This window comes from Lepidochelys kempii, chromosome 2 (assembly GCF_965140265.1).
Source record: "Lepidochelys kempii isolate rLepKem1 chromosome 2, rLepKem1.hap2, whole genome shotgun sequence".
In the NCBI taxonomy this organism is placed as follows: domain Eukaryota; kingdom Metazoa; phylum Chordata; order Testudines; family Cheloniidae; genus Lepidochelys; species Lepidochelys kempii.
The window spans coordinates 237,824,792-237,846,989 of NC_133257.1; the positions used below are offsets into that span (position 1 = coordinate 237,824,792).

At 40.2% G+C, this 22,198-nt stretch overlaps 1 protein-coding gene and 1 long non-coding RNA gene across 9 annotated transcripts in view; one reads left to right on the forward strand and one right to left on the reverse strand.

Annotated features, from left to right (window-relative positions):
- LOC140907731 (uncharacterized) overlaps positions 1-15,278 on the forward strand; it is a 32,220-nt gene extending 16,942 nt beyond the window's left edge. For both annotated transcript variants that reach the window (XR_012157601.1, XR_012157602.1), the window contains exon 3: positions 12,980-15,278. This is a non-coding gene — a long non-coding RNA (uncharacterized lncRNA). The remainder of the gene's footprint in view (positions 1-12,979) is intronic.
- A 2,616-nt stretch (positions 15,279-17,894) lies between these two features.
- Positions 17,895-22,198, reverse strand: part of MPP7 (MAGUK p55 scaffold protein 7) — a 337,800-nt gene continuing 333,496 nt past the window's right edge. For all 7 annotated transcript variants that reach the window (XM_073334350.1, XM_073334349.1, XM_073334353.1 and 4 more), the window contains one exon: positions 17,895-21,154. In XM_073334350.1, the coding sequence (XP_073190451.1) occupies positions 20,975-21,154 (180 nt within the window). In that variant the 3' untranslated portion in view covers positions 17,895-20,974. The remainder of the gene's footprint in view (positions 21,155-22,198) is intronic.

The following is a 22,198-nucleotide window of genomic DNA, read 5'->3' on the forward strand; positions in this document are numbered from 1 at the left end:
AGGCCCACACAAGGTCTGAATAGACAGAAGGGACCAATTAACCCTGTGGCAGGCTGCACCTGGATGAGAGTCAGAACTGATGAGCTTTTAATTGATGAAGTCCAGCTGGACAAGGGGAAGGCTATACTGCTGAAAAAACCAGGAGGTAGAGAATAATAAGGGGACTGCAGTACAGAAGGCCTGCAGTCACACTCTGGGCTTAGAGAGGGAAGGGAGGAAACCCAATGGGAGAACAGAAGCCCTGGGAGCCTGGCCCTGAGGAGAGGTTGTACCCATAGAAGTATTGGAGAAGAAGTCTGAGAGGGGCAAAATAGGAAACAGTTCTGGGAAACAGCCGCAAGGTTTGGGTCAGTGCAGACATTGGCTGCTAGTTGTAGAGGGGCCTGGGCTGGAATAGAGGGTGGGCCCAGGTTTCCCTACCAGCCACAGGGGAAGTGGCACAGACTGGGCAGTGGAGCAGAAGACTGGCTGTGCCAGTTGTCCAATGTGACTTTGATACCCCAGACGAGGACTAGAGAGACCTGGCCCCAGGACCAAGACATGAAGAGGGAGCACCCAGAGTCACAGAGAGTACCCTGAGTCCACAGAGGGAGAGAGACAGCAGGGTGAATGACTGAAGGAGGGAGTGTCAGACTGTTGATGAGCTAATTCGCAGATGAGCCACAAGGAGGTGCCACAGTGGTGAGTGAACCCCGTTACAGTCCAAAAGTTTGTGCTGTGACTCCTGGCCTCCTCAAGAGGCACCTGGAAAGAATCCACCACTCATTTCATGAGGTCCTGAAATTGTTTGAAATTGTCAGTCATGGAGGGTGGGAGACATATCACAGCCTCATCCAGAGAAGATGAGGAAATATTAATCTGTGAGGTGGCCTCCTTGTCTTCTGTAGCCTTCTGCTCCTTGAAAGTTTCCTCCTGTTGTTCACGTAATAGAGGAAGGATAGATGTCCTTGTGGTTCCGGTAAATGAAACTAGAGGCTTGAGAAAATTGCTGATGCCCCAGGGTCCCAATATGGCCACCAAGGGGGACCATGTGGTATAGAAGATGGAATCAATGGCTGTCCATTCCATCAAGGAAGGGCTTTGAAATGTCTCCCCAAGCATCATTCCTCTCTTGGTAGGTGTCAGTAAGAGATTTCCTATACTAGTAAATAGGAGAACCTTGAACAGAGATTTGAGAGGCTGAATAAAGATCCTCACCATCATCCACAGGAGGAGTTATGCCAGAGAATGGTGGAGTATCAGATGGTAGAGAAAGCTGTAATTCTGGTGACCATGCAGATCTTGGTACCAAGAGGTGCACAGTACTGATCAAAAGGGGAGACTGTAACTCCTCTGACACAGAAAGGTCTTTGGAGAATCTAAATTCCTGCAATGCCAGATAAAATAATGATATTGAGTTGTGAGTTCGTCTAGGCAAGTCTCTTGCAGAGGAAGTGGACGATGACTTTGTAGGCCTCAAGGCAGGCACAGACTCAGGTGGCTGCCTAGCTTTTTGCAATACTGAGGATCCCTGCAGTACCGATGTTCTGGGACTGGAGGTTGCAGTAGAGTATCCATTGGTACCATCTTGATGGAAGGAAACTCTCTCCCTGCTGCCTCAATCATATGATGATGGTACCAAAGCACAGCTGTAGCCATGGCTATTAGAGGAGCCCAAGGATTTGGCAGTGCCACTGATACCAGAGAAACCTCGACTCAACAGTACCAGACTGAAAACTTGATGCTTCAAAGACTGTCGACTTAGGAGGAGACTGAGGTCTCCTTGTCAGGAGAACCAGAATTCTGTTTTTAGAGCTCTTTTCAGCACTGTCTAAAATCCTTCCCTTCGAAGGTCTAGGGGAACATTGATCTGAGGTAGACAGAGAACTATACTTACTCAAAAAATGGAGTACCAGGTTGGCAGTGGGCCCTGACCTCGATCTAAAGTGGGACAAAGTGAATGCTCCATAAGCAGTCTCAGCTTAATCTCCCAGTTCTTCCTGGCCCTGCTTTTAAGGGCTAAAATGAAGTTGGACTTCTGTAGAATGTGTATTTCTTTAAGACAACAAATGCACCAGGAATGTCTGTTGCTGACTGGAATTGCCTCCCAGGAAGGAGGCAACGTTTGAACTCTTGTGATTCTGGCATACCTACCTAAGAGAGGGAGGAATAAGAGGACAAGAAAATGATTCTGTTCCAAAAACTAACTACTAACCACTAAACTAAATTAATAAACTCTGACAGCTTACAAACTAGCTTAGGCAAGCTTGACTGACTGAAGCAGACCTGCTGAATACTGCATCTCAGGCCAATGCAGTTGAGATGGAATTGAGGACAATTTGCCTGCACAGCCCTATGTAGCCCCAGTACGGGGCACAAGGATCTGTAGGGCACATGCATGGGCCAATTGGGCACTGCTACCAAAAATCTCCAATCAAAGGTCCATGTGTACCTGAAGTGGAGCACCCATAGGAACACAACTTGAAGAAAAACATGTACTTACATTAATTATATTAAAAATTAATCTTCACACGAAAATTATTGTGAAAAGCAAAGAAAATCACTCTCAAAAGGAAATTAAAAGGGAAAAAAATCAAAAAAGATATTCTAAGAAAATTCACTGCTAAGAACAAAGAATATTTTCCCCATACCTAGAGTACAGCATCCCAAATTTTATAGCTTAACTTTAATGTAGTTGGTTTCTGATTAATAAAGGGCACAATACTGTACCATTTCTCCTTGAATTGTGACCTTCATTTTTAATCAATTTGTGCTCAGTTGGTGGATATTTTAGACCAAGAACTCTCAATACAGCATAGCTTAAAAAAAATCCAAAAATAAACATGTTCAGTTATAGTTTCTTTATAATGCTCAGTGTTATAAGCACAAAACTGGAGAAGAAAGGGGGAGATTGAATGAGACGTCAATGTATTTGCAAACCAATGGCAATAACAAAAATATTCTTGGCTGCTCTGATAAATTTGTCATGTAAGTGAGTTGCGTGTGTAAACAAGGGGAAAGGTCAGGACACCAAGGAGCTAATCTTCCAGCTTTAAAACTAGGAGTTGCACCAATTCTAAAAACTGACAACAGTTGAAAACACACATGTACATACAAATAAGTTATTAAAATAAATGACTAATGTAATTTATTAATGCAAACTGAAAACTATAAATTCTGGATCTTTTTCAAATTATGTCTGGCAGCATGTTGTGTATCATCCACAAAATAGTTTTTGGAATTTCCAGCACCCTAGCTGCAGATACAGCTTCAGAAAGCCATCTAAATCTTGCCAGATTCTAATGATTCTGAAGTCATTTTCTAAGCTCAGTGTGTTCTTTCAAATGTCATCAATCATGAGTCAACCTGGCCTCCAACGCCACATATGACAGTCTTTTATTTTTAAACCTTCACACAAATACACTTCATGTATATTTTTTGCCAAAATTATGTCAATTCAGATCTCAGTATTCCAAGTGTATTATGTTCTTTTGGGATACTTGTCAGATGGCCTATTTAATGTGAGATGTTTTTCTAGAAGAAGAGTAACTGAGCTGGAAAACAAAGCTTCCACCATACACTATAAGAAGAGTTCATGATTTTCTGCAGTTATATCTTCAAGGCGCACACAGTTCTTTAATTGAACTGAGTCAGAGTTTCACTCAACATGCTGGTTAATGGATAGAAATTATTTGTATTAAGTAGGGCTGTGAAGCGATTTAAAAAATTAATTGCGATTAATCACACTGTTAATAATAGAATACCATTTATTTAAATGTTTTTGGATATTTTCTACATTTTCAAATATATTGATTTTAATTACAACACAATACAAGTGTACAATGCTCACTTTATATTTTTTATTTCAAATATTTGCACTTTAAAAACAAAAGAAATAGTATTTTTCAATTCGCTTCATACAAGTACTGTAGTGCAGTCTCTTTATCATAAAAGTTTAACTTACAAATGTAGAGTTATGTACAAAAAACCCCCTGCATTCAAAAATAAAACAATGTAAAACTTTAGAACCTACAAGTCCACTCAATCCTATTTCTTGTTCTGCCAATCACTCGGACAAAGGTTTGGATACAATTTGCAGGAGATAATTCTCCCCGCTTCATGTTTACAATGTCATCTGAAAGTGAGAACAGGCGTTCGCATGGCACTGTTGTAGCCAGCGTCGCAAGATATTTATGTGCCGGATGTGCTAAAGATTCATATGCCCCTTCATGCTTCTACCACCATTCCAGAGGACATGCGTTCATGCTGATGACGGGTTCTGCTGGATAATGATCCAAAGCAGAGTGGACCGACGCATGTTCATTTTCACCATCTGAGTCAGATGCCACCAGCAGAAGGTTGGTTTTCTTTTTTGGTGGTTCAGGTTCTGTAGTTTCCGCATTACAGTGTTGCTCTTTTAAGACTTCTGAAAGTATGCTCTACCCCTCGTCTCAGATTTTGGACAGCACTTCAGATTTTTAAACCTTGGGTCGAGTGCTATAGCTATTTTTAAAAATCTCACATTGGTACCTTCTTTGCATTTTGTCAAATCTGCTGTGAAAGTGTTCTTAAAATGAACATGTGTTGGGTCATTATTAGAGACTGCTATGACATGAACTATATGGCAGAATGTGGGTAAAACAGAGCAGGAGACATACAATTCTTCACCAAGGAGTTTGATCACAAATTTTATGCATTATTGTTTTAACGAGCATCATCAGCATGTCCTCTGGAATGGTGACCAAAGCATGAAGGGGAAAATGAATGTTTAGCATATCTGGCACGTAAATACCATGCAATGGTGGCTACAAAAGTGCCATGTGAATGCCTGTTCTCACTTTCAGGTGACATTGTAAAATAAGAAGCGGGCAGCATTATCTCCCATAAATGTAAACAAACTTGTTTGTCTCAGTGATTGACTGAACAAGAAGTAGGACTGAGTGGACTTGTAGGCTCTAAAGTTTTACATTGTTTTGTTTCTGAATGCAGTTATATAACAAAAAAAATCTACATTTGTAAGTTACACTTTCACGATAAAGAGATTGCACTACAGTACTTGTATGAGGTGAACTGAAAAATACTACAGTGAAAGCTGTTTTATCCGGCACTTCACCAGCCAGAAAGCTCTATAAACCATCATTTCTGATCTTCATTGAAGTTCCAGTTTATAGTCTGGTTGGCGCGGGGCCGGCAGGACGTTGGGGCACCGGAGGGGGTGTGGAGCGCGGGCTCTGAGAGTGAGTTTGGATGTGGGAGGGGGCTTGGGCATGGAAGGTGGTACCAGATCCGGGGGCCGCTCACCTTCGTCGGCTCCCCGCAAGCAATTACCTGTCCTGGCTGCTCCTAGGCAGAGGCACAACAGGCAGCTGTGTGCACTGCCCCCACCCCGAGTGCTAGCTCTGCAGCTCCCATTGGCTGGGAACTGTAGCCAATAAGAGTTGCGGGGACCAACACCTGCAGGCAGAGGCTCAGGCAACACACAGAGCCACCTGCTGCGCCTCCACTTAGGAGCAGCTGGGACAGGTCGCTACTTGCAGGGAGCTGCCCGAGGTGAGCGGTCCCTGGATCCAGTATCCCGCACGCCCTCCCGCACCCCAAGCCGCTGCCCCGAGCCCCCTCCCGCACCCAAACTCCCTCCCTCTTAGTTAACCAGCATTTTTCACTTACTGGCTTCCCCAACATGCCGGATAAAACAGCTTTTCCTGTATTTGTTTTATCATTTTTACAGTGCAAATATTTGTAATAAAAAATAATAGTATAAAGTAAGCACTGTACACTTTGTATTTTGTGTTGTAATAGAAATCAGTATATTTGAAAATGTAGAAAAACATCCAAAATATTTATTACATTTCAATTGGTATTCTATTGTTTAACAGTGCAATTAATCACGATTAATTTTTTTGAGTTAGTCACGTGAGTTAACTGCAATTAATTGACAGCCCTAGTATGAAGGCGTGTCTACATGGGGAAGTTAGAGTGGAATAAACTAGGGTGTGAATTTAAAGCACAATAGCTATTCTATGTTAACTCCCTATGTAGAAACTCTTCTTCTGCACCAAAACTAAAGTACACTGCACCAAGTGCCTTTTTGCAGATTATTCTACTTTCAAGATGAATTAAACTAAACCACAGAAAGGCTCTCTTTGCAGAATATAAGTGTCCACATGGAGAGCTACTGTGAAATAGGTATTCTGCAATAGCTGTTTCAGGTTATTTCCCCATGCAGTCAAGCCCTTAGTGCCTGCAAGGCCCTCATAAATGCACAGTCCCTCATTGCATGGCTTCTAAAACCTGACTTTCAAATATTAAGGAAATTAGTTAGGGAGGTGGATTGGACTGAGGAATTTATGGCTCTAAAGGCAGAGGAGGCCTGGGATTACTTTAAGTCAAAGCTGCAGAAGCTGTCGGAAGCCTGCATCCAAAGAAAGGGGAGAAAAATCATATGCAGGAGTTGTAGACCAAGCTGGATGAGCAAGCATCTCAGAGAGGTGATTAAGAAAAAGCAGAAAGCATACAGGGAGTGGAAGATGGGAGGGATCAGCAAGGAAAGCTACCTTACTGAGGTCAGAACATGTAGGGATAAAGTGAGACAGGCTAAAAGTCTAGTAGAGTTGGACCTTGCAAAGGGAATTAAAACCAGTAGTAAAAGGTTCTATAGGCATATAAATAAGAAGAAAACAAAGAAAGAAGAAGTGGGACCACTAAACACTGAGGATGAAGTGGAGGTTAAGAATAATCTAGGCATGGCCCAATATCTAAACAAATATCAGTCTTTAATGAGGATTTTAGGGATAATGGTAACATGACAAATGGGAATGAGGATATAAGATAGATATTACCATATCTGAGGTAGAAGCGAAACTCAAACAGCTTAGTGGGACTAAATCGGGGAGCCCAGATAATCTTCATCCAAGAATATTAAAAGAATTGGCACATGAAATTGCAAGCCCATTAGCAAGAATTTTTAATCAATCTGTAAATTCAGGGGGTGTACCGTACGACTGGAGAATTGCTAACATAGTTCCTATTTTTAAGAAAGGGAAAAAAGGTGATCCGGGTAACTACAGGCCTGTTAGTTTGACATCAGTAGTAAGCAAGGTCTTGGAAAAAAATTTGGAGGAGAAAGTAGTTAAGGACATTGAGGTCAATGGTAAATGGGACAAAATACAGTGTGGTTTTACAAAAGGTAGAACATGCCAAACCAACCTGATCTCCTTCTTTGAGAAACAGATTTTTTAGACAAAGGAAACGCAGTGGATCTAATTTACCTAGATTTCAGTCAGGCATCTGATACCATGCCACATGGGGAACTATTAGTTAAATTGGAAAAGATGGGGATCAATATGAAAATTGAAAGGTGGATTTGGAATTGGTTAACAGGGATGCTACAGCGGGTCCTACTGAAAGGTGAACTGTCAGGCTGGAGGGAGGTTACCAGTGGAGTTCCTCAGGGACCAAGCTTATTTAATCTTTTATTACTGACCTTGGCACAAATAGTGAGAGTGTGCTAATAAAGTTTGTGGATGATACAAAGCTGGGAGGTATTGCCAATTTAGAGAAGGACCGGGATATCATACAGGAAGATCTGGATGACCTTGTAAACTGGAGTAATAGTAATAGGATGAAATTTAATAGTCAGAAGTGTAAGGTCATGCATTTAGGAATTAATAACAATAATTTTAGTTATAAGCTGGGGACGCATCAGTTAGAAGTAATGGAGGAGGAGAAGGATCTTGGAGTATTGGTTGATCACAGGATGACTATGAGCCGCCAATGTGATATGGCCATGAAAAAAGCTAATGCGGTCTTGGGATGCATCAGGCGAGGTATTTCCAGTAGAGATAAGGAGGTGTTAGTACCGTTATACAAGGCACTGGTGAGACCTCATCTGGAATACTGTGTGCAGTTCTGGTCTCCCATGTTTAAGAAGGATGAATTCAAACTGGAACAGGTACAGAGAAGGGCTACTAGGATGATCCGAGGAATGGAAAACCTGTCTTATGAAAGGAGACTCAAGGAGCTTGGCTTGTTTAGCCAAACTGAAAGAAGGCTGAGGGGAGATATGATTGCTCTCTACAAATATATCAGAGGGATAAATACCAGAGAGGGAGAGGAATTATTTAAGCTCAGTACCAATGTGGACACAAGAACAAATGGGTATAAACTGGTCATCGGGAAGTTTAGACTTGAAATTAGACGAAGGTTTCTAACCATCAGAGGAGTGAAGTTTTGGAATAGCCTTCCAAGGGGCAAAAGATCTATCTGGCTTTAAGATTAAACTCGATAAGTTTATGGAGGAGATGGTATGATGGGATAACATGATTTTGGCAATTAACTGATCTTTAAATATTCCTCGTAAATAGGCCCAATGGCCTGTGATGGAATGTTAAATGGGGTGGGATCTGAGTCACTACAGAGAATTCTTTCCTGGGTATCTGGCTGGTGAATCTTGCCCATATGCTCAGGGTTCAGCTGATCGCCATATTTGGGGTCGGGAAGGAATTTTCCTCCAGGGCAGATTGGAAGAGGCCCTGCAGGTTTTTCGCCTTCCTCTGTAGCATGGGGCACTTGCTGGAGGATTCTCTGCTTCTTGAAGTCTTTAAACTATGGTTTGAGGACTTCAATAGCTCAGACATAGGTGAGAGGTTTATTGCAGGAGTGGGTGGGTGAGATTCTGTGGCCTGCATTGTGCAGGAGGTCAGACTAGATGATCATAATGGTCCCTTCTGACCTTAATAGCTATGAATCTATGTGAGAGATCAGCATTTTAGATTAATTTTCAAATGCATATAACTGATCATCCTCCTTTAGACACTATTTTGACTATTTCTTGAAAATTCTAGATGCCACCGACAACTGACAATTTTTTCTGAACCCCTTCAACTCACTAATACTTATTTTTCTTTCAGTATAATAGGGGATGTTTTACTTCAAGGACACAGAATTAATTTAACGCGCAGTGTAAAAATATTAACATTGTCTCCGAAAGGTAACAGTGAACACCACAATCCACTTATCCACCCTGTATTTACAGTCTTGAAGGCAGTTGCAAATATCCAAGTCCCTTATTTTTCTTCCATAATGGTGTTCCACATCTCTTATAAACAATAACGAATTTTTAAAATATTGCAAGCTACAGTTACATTCACGAGTCTGAACCATGTACTTTAGTTTGCCACTTTAATTTTTACTACATACATTTGACCGCATATTGGGGTTTGAACAACACCTGGATGTGTTCTCATCTGTTGTTCTTTGAAGCTATCACAAAACACTCTGGTATAATAGATTTATTATACCACTTCTCTGTCGTCCCCCCCCATATGTACATCTGCTAGGCTCCATTTTTTCTCTAGTATAATAGAACAATGCACAGGTGTAATTGCAGCGACAGAAGCGTTAATATCTTTGTAAAGCAGATCACCAATATTTAGTACAACTGATATATCACTCCTTCTTAAAACCAACACTGACTCCAAAAGAACTGTGAAATGAAATAATCAAAAAGCTACCAACTGCACAAGTCTTTTGAAAACCTGTTGTAAGAGTCTGTTTTACAGATTACAAAAACACACAGAAAGGCTTAGAGGTAGTTTAAGAAAAAGAATAGAAAAGGAATATCCAGGTGGCTTTTTAATTGTGGAATACAATAAGAGTTTGGAAAATATTACATAGAAATATTACAACTAAAAAACAAGATATTCTGTTTACCAGTTGAAATATACAGTACAGTACCTCAGTTAAGTTAGAAACAAGTAAAGCAGGGAGAATAGACAAAGAATTTATGAGGATTTGGTAAATAGGAGGCAACTCTGAGGTTATAAACATGAAGTAGGATGCACTCTTTTAGATGTACCGGTCAAGACTATAGGACATTTTAGAGACTTCATAAATTATTCTGAAGCATTGTATTAAAGATTTCAATCATTTGCTTAAGAAAGATATGTATTGCTGCCTCAGTTCTCAGAACATTTGGAAAATTACTTAAAGGTGCACAAAATAAATTAATGAGCAATGTGTCTTAGGTGTAAAAGAAATGAAATATTGGGTGACAAGCTAAGCAGTACCAGGGGGATGCCAAAAATTACCATTTGTATTATATATTTTAGGCAAGGATTTCATAGATTTATCAGTGTGATTTAATTTGCTTATCAGTACTTCAAAATAGAAAGGTTTGTATTTAAATTCATGCAATGATAGTCATATTTATTAGACAGTTATCCAAAGTTGTTAATTCAACAGTTTTTAAAAATTATTTTTAGTCATTCCCCATAGTGTTTATCATCCCTCAGCATATCATATCAAACAGCATATAATGTGCCAGATGCTGATCCCAGTGAAGTCCATGGAGTTTTGCCATTGACTAAAGAGCATAGGATTAAGGCCCAAGGGCCCAATTCTGGAAACGCTACCATCATATGTAACCGCACAGAAGTCAAAAGGACTACTTATGAAAGTAAGCACTAACACTTGGTAGTAAATGTTAGAAATGGAAAAACTCCCATTAACTTCAATGGGACCAGGATTTACCCATTGTCTTATATCTGTGAAGTGCCATATATGTTTACAGCACTGTTTAAATTAATAAATAATAATTTGCTTTTAGCTGACAATATGTGGTACAATGTAACGTCATCTGAGAGCTACTGTAGAAAAAGTTCATACCTACTACATGTTCATTTAAAAGTTTAAATGGAACCAGATGTCTGTAATATTTCATTCTTGTCTCATATACATAATATAGAAAGCAGCATAAGACCTTGCATGTGACCAGCAAAGCAATCCAAAATTAAATACTTTCCAAGAGCATGAAATAGTCAAAATACCAGGAAGAGATGGAGTAACATTAGCATGGAAATAACAACAAAATTATTCCCAAAAATGCTGGAAAAACAGGAAAGCAACATAAATCTTGAACACTGAAATAATGGGGAGCCCTGTGAATAGTGCATCTCTGTAGAGCCCTCGAGACAGATAAACTAATTCTAGGGTCTGGGCTAGAGCTGTGCAGGATAGAGAATTAAGGCTCCCTCCCTTTCCTGAGCTGAGCAGCTTGCAGATCTGGACGTAATCTGGCTCTTTAGGATTTCCTCCAAGATCTTGTGATAGGCAAATTACTGCAGTTGGGGTAAGGGAATGTGAAAGAACTTGCAAACTCAGCTGAAAAAAAGAATGGGAGACATTGGAATTCCTTTCAGAGTGGTAGCCGTGTTAGTCTGTATCAGCAAAAACAACAAGGAGTCCTTGTGGCACCTTAGAGACTAACAAATTTATTAGGGCATACGCTTTTGTGGGCTGAAACCCACTTCAACAGATGCATGGAGTGGAAAATACAGTAGAGAGATATACACACACAGCATATGAAAAGCTGGGAGTTGCCTTACCAAGTGGGAGGGTCAGTGCTAATGAGCCAATTCAATTAAGATGGAAGTGGGCTATTCTCAACAGTTGACAAGAAAGGAGGAAAAATCACTTTTGTAGGGCTAATGAGTTCAATGTAATCAAGGTAGCCCATTTCAAACAGTTGACAAGAAGGTGTGAGTATCAGCAGGGAGAAAATTATATATGCCATCATGTGCCAGCAATGCCCCTGTGCCCATGTACACTGGCCAAACCAGACAGTCTCCATGCAAAAGAATAAATGGACACAAATCTGACATCAAGAATTGTAACATTCAAAAACCAGTAGGAGAACACTTCAGTCTCCCTGGACACTCAATAACAGACTTAAAAGTGGCAATTCTTCAACAACAAAAACTTCAAAAACAGACTCCAATGAGAAACTGCAGAACTGGAATAATTTGCAAACTGGATACCATCAAATTATGCCTGAATAAAGACTGGGAGTGGATGGGTCACTACAAAAACTAATTTTCTGCCTGCTGATACTCACACCTTCTTGTGTGAAAGGCAGGGAGGAGTGTGAATATGTGCATAGAAAACTGATTATGGCCCCTTTCACATACCTCTGAAACAAGCAGAAATTTACCTAGAGTAGGGAAAAGTTTCTCTGCCCTCCATTGGCCAGATTGGGGGAGGGAGAAGAACTGGAGAATCAATTGGCCCTCGCACTTCCCTATTTAAAGCCTTCCTAGATTTTTGGGGACCATATTGCCTTGCTTTTTAGCTGCCTCACCACCCTCCCTCCCTGTAATAGTAGTCTGTTGAGCTGAGTTTTCAGGATCCTGTGGGTTGGACAGATCACCTGTTTTGGTGGGCAGGGAAGGAAATTTTTCTGCTGGATCTAATTGGCAGAGTTCAGTAGCATTCTGGCCTTCCTCACAGCAGTGTGGAGGCACAAATAGGTTAAATAGAGTAGGATCAGGAAGTCTAGCATTAGGAGATAATATAGAAATATTTAGTAAATCCCAGCTTGAGTCCAGTATCTAGTGAGAATAAAGCCTACAAGGGGCCAGCTCCCAGTGGTAAATGAAGATACAGTTTTGCTGGTGGACCTTGTGCCAGTTGGAGAAGTGGAGATCCAAAGTTCTTCAGACTGAGGTCTCCCATTGGCGCACACTGCTCCCCTTGCAAGAGGAAGGACAAGAGGATTCAGAAGTGAGCTGTATTCTCATGGTTGGCCGAAGAGGGTCTACTCTGAGTGATTGGTTAAATGGTGGGAGCCTGTAGCCATGCACTGGTCCCAGTTAATTGCTTGGTATGGGATGGGGTTGGTGCATAGCACCGCCCCCACACACAGTTAGGAAAGTTGCAGCTTGTCACTTAAATCCATCCTGTTGAGCTTGTCTAGATGGAGAATTAGTGTGTGGCAAGCAGGAGCCTAAATCTATACACTCACTGCCTGTGTGGACACTGCTACCGTGCACTAAAAGTTCCCTAATATGCCTTAAGCTACCTCCAACTGAGTGATTGCTTGGGGTGCTGCTCTTTTAGTGCACTTGTATCCAGTGACCCCCAGTGAGAACCTGGGGGGTCACATCCATCATAATGTGTATAGTTTTAGTGTCATAAACCCTTTCCTATCTTCTCCATCTTTTAGGAACTTCTCATGAGTTCACTGAAGCCCTACAGTGCAATAATGTCTGCAGCAGAGGAGCTTCTCCAGCAGAGCAACTCCTGATCAAGGAAGCCTCTCTACCTCTCATTTCCACTAATTAAACTATCCCTTCTCTCACACACCCTCTCACCTGCATGGAGACGCTTCAAGAACGTTAACTGAGGAAATAAAGGAACTGAAATAAAAAACGGACTAAGTCAATTAAGATGTATAAATAATGTTTTTGCTGTAATTTCTTCTGGCATAGAAAGAATTATCACAAAACTGAGAACAAATAGTAAACAAAGTAGACAACACAAACACACTGTGTTTAAAAGTGAAATAAAATATCTCAACAAATGGGAAACAATCACAAGTTACTAAAGAAAAATTATTCTTTGCTCAGCACCCCAGCCTGATAGGTCTAAAAGGCAAGTCAAATATAAGACCAGGAATATCTCCAAACTGATACAATAGTTGAAATGCAGAAGTGTTAAATAATTAAAATGTAAGAACTCAACAAAAAAATTTCCAATCTCTTTCTCTGGACTCGTCTATTTACCTGTATGTATGACAAATTATATCACTGATTTTTAAGCAAGACGGTCACAGCCAACTATAGACCCAGTAATGACAAAGGATGGTGCCTCCAACTTCAGATAGTTTCCTGGAATTATCTGCACTACCCCACAGCAGCACCATCCCCCTTTGGCTGGGTGCCAATTGTAGATATTAGTTTCAGAATTGGGGTACATTTTTAGTCAGACTGAGGCTCATCCCCAATTTTCCAAGCAAAACAGAAGTTGATTCTTCAGCTCCCCCAGAATGCCACCATTTGGCTATTTTACGTAAATGGCAATCACCGCACTGGTGCTTTACACTTTATTATACAAAAGGAGAAAACATTGGGTCCAGAGGTTCTTTTACACAGACAAATTCCTAAGTCTCCTCACAGGTTTACATTTCTTTTTATCTGGCAAGCATAACATGATATTCTATGTACATGGCAGCCTTTTAATTTAAAGAATAATTATGTTAATTCCTGCAAGATTTCATGTTCAACTGGGTTTGCGGTGGGCAAGTTTGCAGTCTGCATTTAATCATACTCTCTTGACTTCCATCAGACAAAGAAAAGTACTGTTATTTGAAATGTAAAATTTACACGTCTTGAGATGTGTGAAAGTCTTACTTGGGTACAATTACATATATCTTTGCTGGCCTATAACTTCACTGCTCTGCTAGGCAGAAAAATGCAAGAATCCTTCAATTAAACACTAAATCTTTTGCAAGCATGCTCTTTTCAAGTACATGAAATAAGAAATTGCTGACATCTGCAGCTTTTGGGATGTGTACATAGATATGCTGTAAAATGAGGTTATTTGTGTTGGTATATCATGAACATTAGTTGGACTAATTTTGACAAGGTACACAACAAGGTAAATACTGCATAATGTTTTACTGTACGGGTCGGCAACATTTGGCATGCGGCCCATCAGGGTAGTCAGCTGGTGGGCCATGAGACATTTTGTTTACGTTGATCATCCGCAGGCACAGCCCCCCGCAGCTCCCAGTGGCTGCAGTTCACCATTCCCGGCCAATGGGAGCTGTGGGAAGCAGTGGGCAGCTGGATCAGTATTACCTGTAACAGGAGCATTTAATTTATTTAACTACCTACAAAACACCCTCTCCCACCTTAATGCTTCAAAGAGTAGCTAAAGCTGCAAAAGGTACTTTCAGACTTTACTATTTGCGATCACTAAAGTTCTCGTCACACTTATCACAAGAGCAGGGCTCCTAGATGTACAAACTGGGTAATTTCAATGGGACCAGGAGCAGAGGGGCTGCAAGGGTTTTCCATGCAGACAACCCTTAACTCTACCTCCCTTGATAAATGTAGAGTTTTTTTTAAAATGTATCTTTGTATAACAGGAAATGAATGGCAATGTTTTTCTCTACTTTCCCTCTGTTGGCTGGTGCATGGCAACTGCATTCCATCTTGCATTTGGCTGTATTTTAAGACACCATCACTATCCTGCCTATCACTCAGGCCCACAACCTGGGTATCATCTTTGACTCAGGCCTCTCTCTAGGTCTTCACATCCAGGCTACATCTAAATCTTGCAGATTATTTCTGCATAACATCTGTAAGATACTGCCTTTCCTGTCTACCTACACAGCTAAAACTCTCACCCAGGTCCCATCATCTGATGTCTCAATTATTGCAATGTCCTCAACAAATTCAGTCTTGCACCACTCATATCTAAGGCTATGATTTAATCATGGGTATTTTTAGTAAAAGTAATGGACAGGTCACAGGCAAGAAACAATAAATCACAGCCCGTGACCTATCCATGGCTTATATCATAAATACCCCCAATTGAATCGGGGGGGGGGGGGGGGAGAGCCTGCAGTACCAGCTGCCGGGGGGGGGGGGGGGGGGGGGGAGGAAAGGGAGGCCGCAGCACCAGCTACCAGGGAGGGGGAAGCCCCAGGGAGCCAGCTGCTGCTTCTGCCACCCCGAGGACAGCTGCTCAGGCAGTCCCCAGGGCCAGCTGCATTGGCCACTGCTCAGGAAGTCCCCGGGGCCAGCTGCCCAGGGCCGCCAGAGCAGCGGCTGCCTGCAGAGCCAGTCCAGCAGCGGCCAGTGTGGCTGTCCACAGGGCTGCCTGAGCAGCTGGCACCGGAGCTAGCTGCTCGAGTTACCCTGGGCTCAGCCACACCGGCTGCTGCAGAAGTCACAGCAGTCGCAGAAAGTCACAGAATCCATGACTTTCGCGACCTCCGTGACAAACATGGAGGGAGTCCTAATCATATCCATTCAGAATGCTGCTGCAAAGATCATTTTCCTAGCTTGTTGCTTTGATCATATGATCCCCTCTCTTTGAATCCCTCCACTGGCTCACCCGTCTCTATCTTATCAAACAAAGCTACTTATCTTCACTTTCAAGATCCTTTATGACCTATCCCCACCCTACCTATCATCTCTCACTTGCTTTCGAGATTCATAGCTATTAAGGTCAGAAGGGACCATTATGATCATCTAGTCTGACCTCCTGCACAATGCAGGCCACAGAATCTCACCCACCCACTCCTGCAATAAACCTCTCACCTATGTCTGAGCTATTGAAGTCCTCAAACCATAGTTTAAAGACTTCAAGAAGCAGAGAATCCTCCAGCAAGTGCCCCATGCTACAGAGGAAGGCGAAAAACCTGCAGGGCCTCTTCCAATCTGCCCTGGAGGAAAATTCCTTCCCGACCCCAAATATGGCGATCAGCTGAACCCTGAGCATATGGGCAAGATTCACCAGCCAGATACCCAGGAAAGAATTCTCTGTAGTGATTCAGATCCCACCCCATTTAACATTCCATCACAGGCCATTGGGCCTATTTACGAGGAATATTTAAAGATCAGTTAATTGCCAAAATCATGTTATCCCATCATACCATCTCCTCCATAAACTTATCGAGTTTAATCTTAAAGCCAGATAGATCTTTTGCCCCTTGGAAGGCTATTCCAAAACTTCACTCCTCTGATGGTTAGAAACCTTCGTCTAATTTCAAGTCTAAACTTCCCGATGACCAGTTTATACCCATTTGTTCTTGTGTCCACATTGGTACTGAGCTTAAATAATTCCTCTCGATGTTGACTTCCGCCTCCAATTGGCCCGTGATGCCAGCCTTCATTCCCCACCACTGAAGTTTTCAAACAAGCACCTTCACACTTTCTTTTATGCTGCCTCTCACAATTAGGAGGAGGCTCCTTGTAAACACTGGCAAAATTACCTCATTTTCTGCTTTCAAATCCCTCCTTACAACTCTCCTTTGTCATGATGCCTACAAAACACTTAACACAATCGCAGTCAAATCATTGTCATCACTTCTAGTTTGTCAACCAATACAGTGTATTTCCTTCCACACTCTTATCAGTTTATACCTACGTGTATCTCGTATTCTATACTTAGTCTGTAAGCTCCTTGGGGCAGGGAATGCCTTTTTGTTCTGTTTCTACAGCACCTAGCACAATGAGGTCCTGGTCCATGATTACGGTTCTCAGGTGCTAAGGTAATACAAATAATATAATAATGATGCATAAGCCATAAACAGCTTGAGAAGCTGTTTTTCAATCAGAGCTCCTGTTGCAATAACATTACTATTGATCTCGGATGCTAGAAAGTAAACCAGTCAATTAGCAAGTACAAAAACTTTCAACATTGAAATAGACAAAAAACTATCTTGTTGCTCCTGAGAAATCACTATAGTAGTTGGGATTTCAAAACTATATTTTAGATTTTATGTAAACTATGAATCTCAGTGACATGCAAGGAGATATAAATTACCTGCCACTGTAACTCAGTGTAAACTTGGGCTATTTAAATGCCAAGGGCCAGCAGTAAGCAATGGTATGGCTTAATTAAACTTATACATTCCTGTTAGTTGCTTTTCCTTCTACACTCTTCTCTTTATACATCCCCATATTGCAGCATGAAAAGTACATCAGCTTTGACACTCACTTAGACTCTTTTACACCTAGTACTGGTGCGCACCTTACCTGTATCAGACCTTGCATACCACCTCTGCATTTGGCCCATTGTCCTTATGCTGCACTTCCTTCCCACTTTTACTGTCCGAAAGAGGAGAGTTAATTTTTGGGAGGGGGCAAGAGGGGAAAAAGTCTATTGAGAGAAAATGTCAACAACAACATTGATAAATGAAGGGTTTTAGTCCTTTTCCCATGGTATTCATTTAAAAGTTATTGTTTTAACGGTTGCATTTAGGATGAAGAGCTATAACAGATAAATGATAAAACGTTTATCAAATCTGTAAGTCATTCTTATGAGTTACACAGTAAACTATCCTGTTCAGGTTTAAAAAAAAAACCCATCTTCAATGATCGATTATATCAATAATTTATTGTTCTGCATAAGAAGGTAAAATGAGATTTCAGGCATGACATCAATGTATGAATTGATGGCAACTTCAAGTATAGAGCTGGATACAATAGTATAAAATGTTAACATTTGTTTTACTATGGAACACAGCAAAAACACAATAAAAATATCTGTACTTGGATGTAAAAACACTCAATTATCTAAAAACTAAACAGCACAAACTGAATATGTATATTTAAGACATGTTTTGTCATCTTTATCCATAAAACCTTACAAGTCAAAAACACACAATATATTATTTTTATTGTAATGGAGGAAGTTTATCAACAAGTGGGTTTGTAATTCAGTAAAATGGGCACGCTCTTGTCCAATTAATAAAACGCTCAAGCTAAAACATTTTTTATCTGGACCTAGTACCATATATGGCAGCCTCTACTTTTCTTGGTGAGAACACACTGCAATAATGCTAGTTTTTAAAGAGAGATTTACTGGAATGGGCTGTCCCATTCTCCTTTTTAATAACTCATGACAAACTTTATTTCTAGGAGCTTAAAGATTCCCCCACACTTTATTCTTTTTGTTTGTTGTGTGTATACATGATTTCATTTGTCCTTGTTCTCTCACCACCAGTACAATTACATTAACTTCTTGCTAGGAAATAGGTATGTGACCACCCTGTGTTAAATATTGCCTTTGCCACACAGAAGATCAGAAAGCAAGTCTCTCTGTAAAAGGAACAAAGTGTTGTGGAGCTTTCAGTCTATTACCCCACAAAGTAAACATATTGTATGAGGCCCTCCTCGACCCCACCAACATGGGAATAAGTCTTAACATTGTTTCAAAAGGACACCACACCACCAACAACAAGCCTGCAGGGTAGCCAGAACCTCTCTGTTTCTAACAGGGTTTTCCGACCATTACAGGGTCTGTTTCCCAAAGGTCAAAACTAGTTCCCTTATTTAAAAGATCTAGTACAATAGTGGTCTGATATACTACAGTTTACTAGCAGTATTAGCATACTGTTTAACAAGACTGACCCTCCCCTGATATAAAAGGATCAGATCCTGTGAGGTGCAGAGCACCCTCAGCTATTGCTGTCTACAAAAGAAACCAGCATGGTGCAGGCCTCCAGTGATTTGCTAAAGAACATTCCCCTGTGAAAATCATTACATTTTGAATAATTAAAAAATAGAGACTATTTCTCCAGCCCACACTTTGACTGTGATTTTCATGCAATTAATCTAAACCACTGAGATGTTATTTATGTTACAAATAACCTTAAGTCCACCAGAAAAAACAGTGAAATCTGACAGATATGTATGAAGTTACATTAGGCTGTTCAACTACAGTATAGGTGTTAATAGTGAGAGACAATATATTTTAATAATTCCAGTACAAACATTCAAAAACTCTTACTTTTTGTTGTTGCTGCATTTCAATTGTTTCAACTAATTTTAAAGCAAATTCAATGACCCAAGGCCAAACATGCATTTAGGATACAACTGCCAAGAGCTGATGCCTTTATCAGCATATAAACTAAAATATTTACATGGAATGTTGATTTAATCTACGAAGATGGTGTTTCTAATTACAGGCACCTTGTAATTTGTTATTTATAAATTATCAAACTGATGAGAAATTCAAAAACTTAATATCCTATTTCAACCCTTTCATAAAAATAAGTTTCACTGAATTCTTTTTTCTTTATGCTAACATAAAATAACTCTGCTTCCTGTTTGAATGCTACAGATGTGATGATCTAAGTTAGCAAGTTCATCCACACACTGTATCTACAATACAAATTCACTCGCACAATTAATACACATGCTTTACTCTTTCATTACGTGTGTACTCACTTGCTGCGTATCAGTAGTAAATCAAGAAAAATGCAAGGTTACCTACATTAAATATACATGATTTACCATATATTTGCTTACTCTATTACACAGAAAGCTATCTGAGGTTTCAAATGTATCTGGGCAGTGTTAAAGGTGAATAATTTTCTTTGTAGTGAAGTTTACAAGTTTAAACTCAATGAAAAGCTTTCAAATCTAAAACAATGCATTTTGACGTTACATATTTTTCTAAAGAAATATTGCTATGTATTTTTTAATAAAAGCAATTCATGCATTGCAACTGCTTACTCAAATGTCAAAGGTTTCCCCTAATAATTATCTGCTAATAAGTTAAAAGTATTTTAAAGGACACTAGAGACGTTTGAAGTTGATTTAAAGTAAAAAAAAAACAACCCCCCCCCACAAACCCTTACTACTACACAGCTATTCTTGCCAATATACCTCTGATCTTATAGAAGATTAACTCACAAAGAAAGATTTTTTAAATTATATACATTTAAATAACCTACACTTTCCCTTATTCAAATAAATATTCCCAAGTTGTTGTTCCGCAAAGCATGCATGCAAAGAGTTTCAAGCCCTGCATACTCACAGCAGAACAGTAACAGCAGAGGACTGTAGCTCTTTTACAGCGCGTTGTACAAGTAAGCCACTGAATACTTTGCTTCTCTCTTTTGGTGAAACATTTAAATACAAATGAACACTAGGATCACTCTGTACACAGAAGATAAAGCTCACACTTTTAGGAAAGTAAAACGACCCCTCTTGATACTTAACCCAGTTAAAACTCTAATGTCCATCCTAACCAAAGAAATATTTGCCATTTTTGCCTGTTTTAGTTCTCTTAAGCTCTCTTAGTTAAAGTACTGATGACCTCCAAGTGCTCATGTGCAACTTTATATGGCAGTGGCTATGTTTGAGACCACCACAGCACTCAGTATTAATATCTGTGCTACCCTCCATTAACAAAACTCAACTTGGAGATTAAAATGTAAACGATAACAAGGCATTTAGTAGTTTTGGGTGCACTAGTAGCTCAGTATATTGCATCTGATTCCATGGGATCTTATTCTCCCCGAATTCTGAATAGGATTAAGATACAGAAAAAGAAGACTTGCATTCCAAGTACACCAAGTCCTTAACTCTATGTCAGTTTGCCAAAGTTAGAAAACCCTCACACCAATTAAATGGCAACCATGCACTTTATTAAAAAGATTATTAACTATCATCATTTATATTCCTTATTTATAGTGTTATGAATGCAACCAGCTAACTGGAACCCAAAAGGTCTCTGTTTCCAATTTGTCAAATGTTGTTTTCAGCTCATTGTAAGCTGTGGTGAGGTCATCGTTGACTATAACTTTGTCAAAGAGATGGCCGTACTGGCTTTCCATCATCTGTGCAGATTTAATCATTTCTTGAAAATCTTCTTCCTAAGAAAATCAGGATAAGAAGTCAGTCAAAAGTACAATTGAATCAGTTCACATCAGTGTCAAATGTAAATCTATATGGACTGTTTTATTTAATTTCATATATTCAGTTTATTTTTCATTAAGCAAGTAGATGGAAATTGTGCCATTGACCATGAACTTTTCAGAAACCATCATTTCAAATGAATTCTCTGTGAATATTTTCACAACTAGGTTTGGCCTGACAAGGCAATTCTTTCCCCTTTTCCCTTATAGCAGTGTAATTAGCCACTAATTGATAATTAAAGAGAAATTTCTGTGGTAGAAATCCCAGTGGAAAAATGTTTTTAGTTGTTTTCATTAATGCTGCACTAACAACTGCATTACCTAAGTCTCAAGTTGCTATTAGCAAGGGATTTATCAGAGCATGGACTTTACTTTTTCAAATGTACCTTCAACATGTTTTCTATTTTTCTCTATACATACACGTGTAGAGTTTTGTTTGTTTGTATTATTATTTAACTAAACAAAAGTAAAAAATTATAGTAACTGTGACTCTTCCCGAGGTACCCCAGGGTTGTCAGGCATCTCACTATCACTTGCCCTTAGTGTGAGGAAGTCTTGTCTGTGCTTGCTGGGGATCAGCTCCTTGACTCCACTGGCCGTGGAAAACACAAGCACTCCCATTTTGCCCAGGCTCCGTTGTCCCTCTGCAGATTAGAGATAGGCACACACCAACCCCTGAGCATCCCCCTGGAGCGTCCAGCCCCTGGTCCATTGGACACACACAGAATTTAGAGATTTGCTACTCCCAAAGGAAGAGTACCTCCCCCATCTTACCCGTTACACCTTAAGATCACAGCTCCACTTAACATGCAGCACTTGCATATGTTTACGGTGAAAACAAGCAAAAGTATATTTAACAAAGAGTAGAGAGCCCAATGATAGCAAGTAGAAATATTGGGAACAAACTCCAGAACCTAGACTTATTGAACTAGTTACTGTCATGTCTTGTAGAACAAAAGCTCACCCAAAAACCTACCAGCATATTACAGCCAGGTTTGGCTA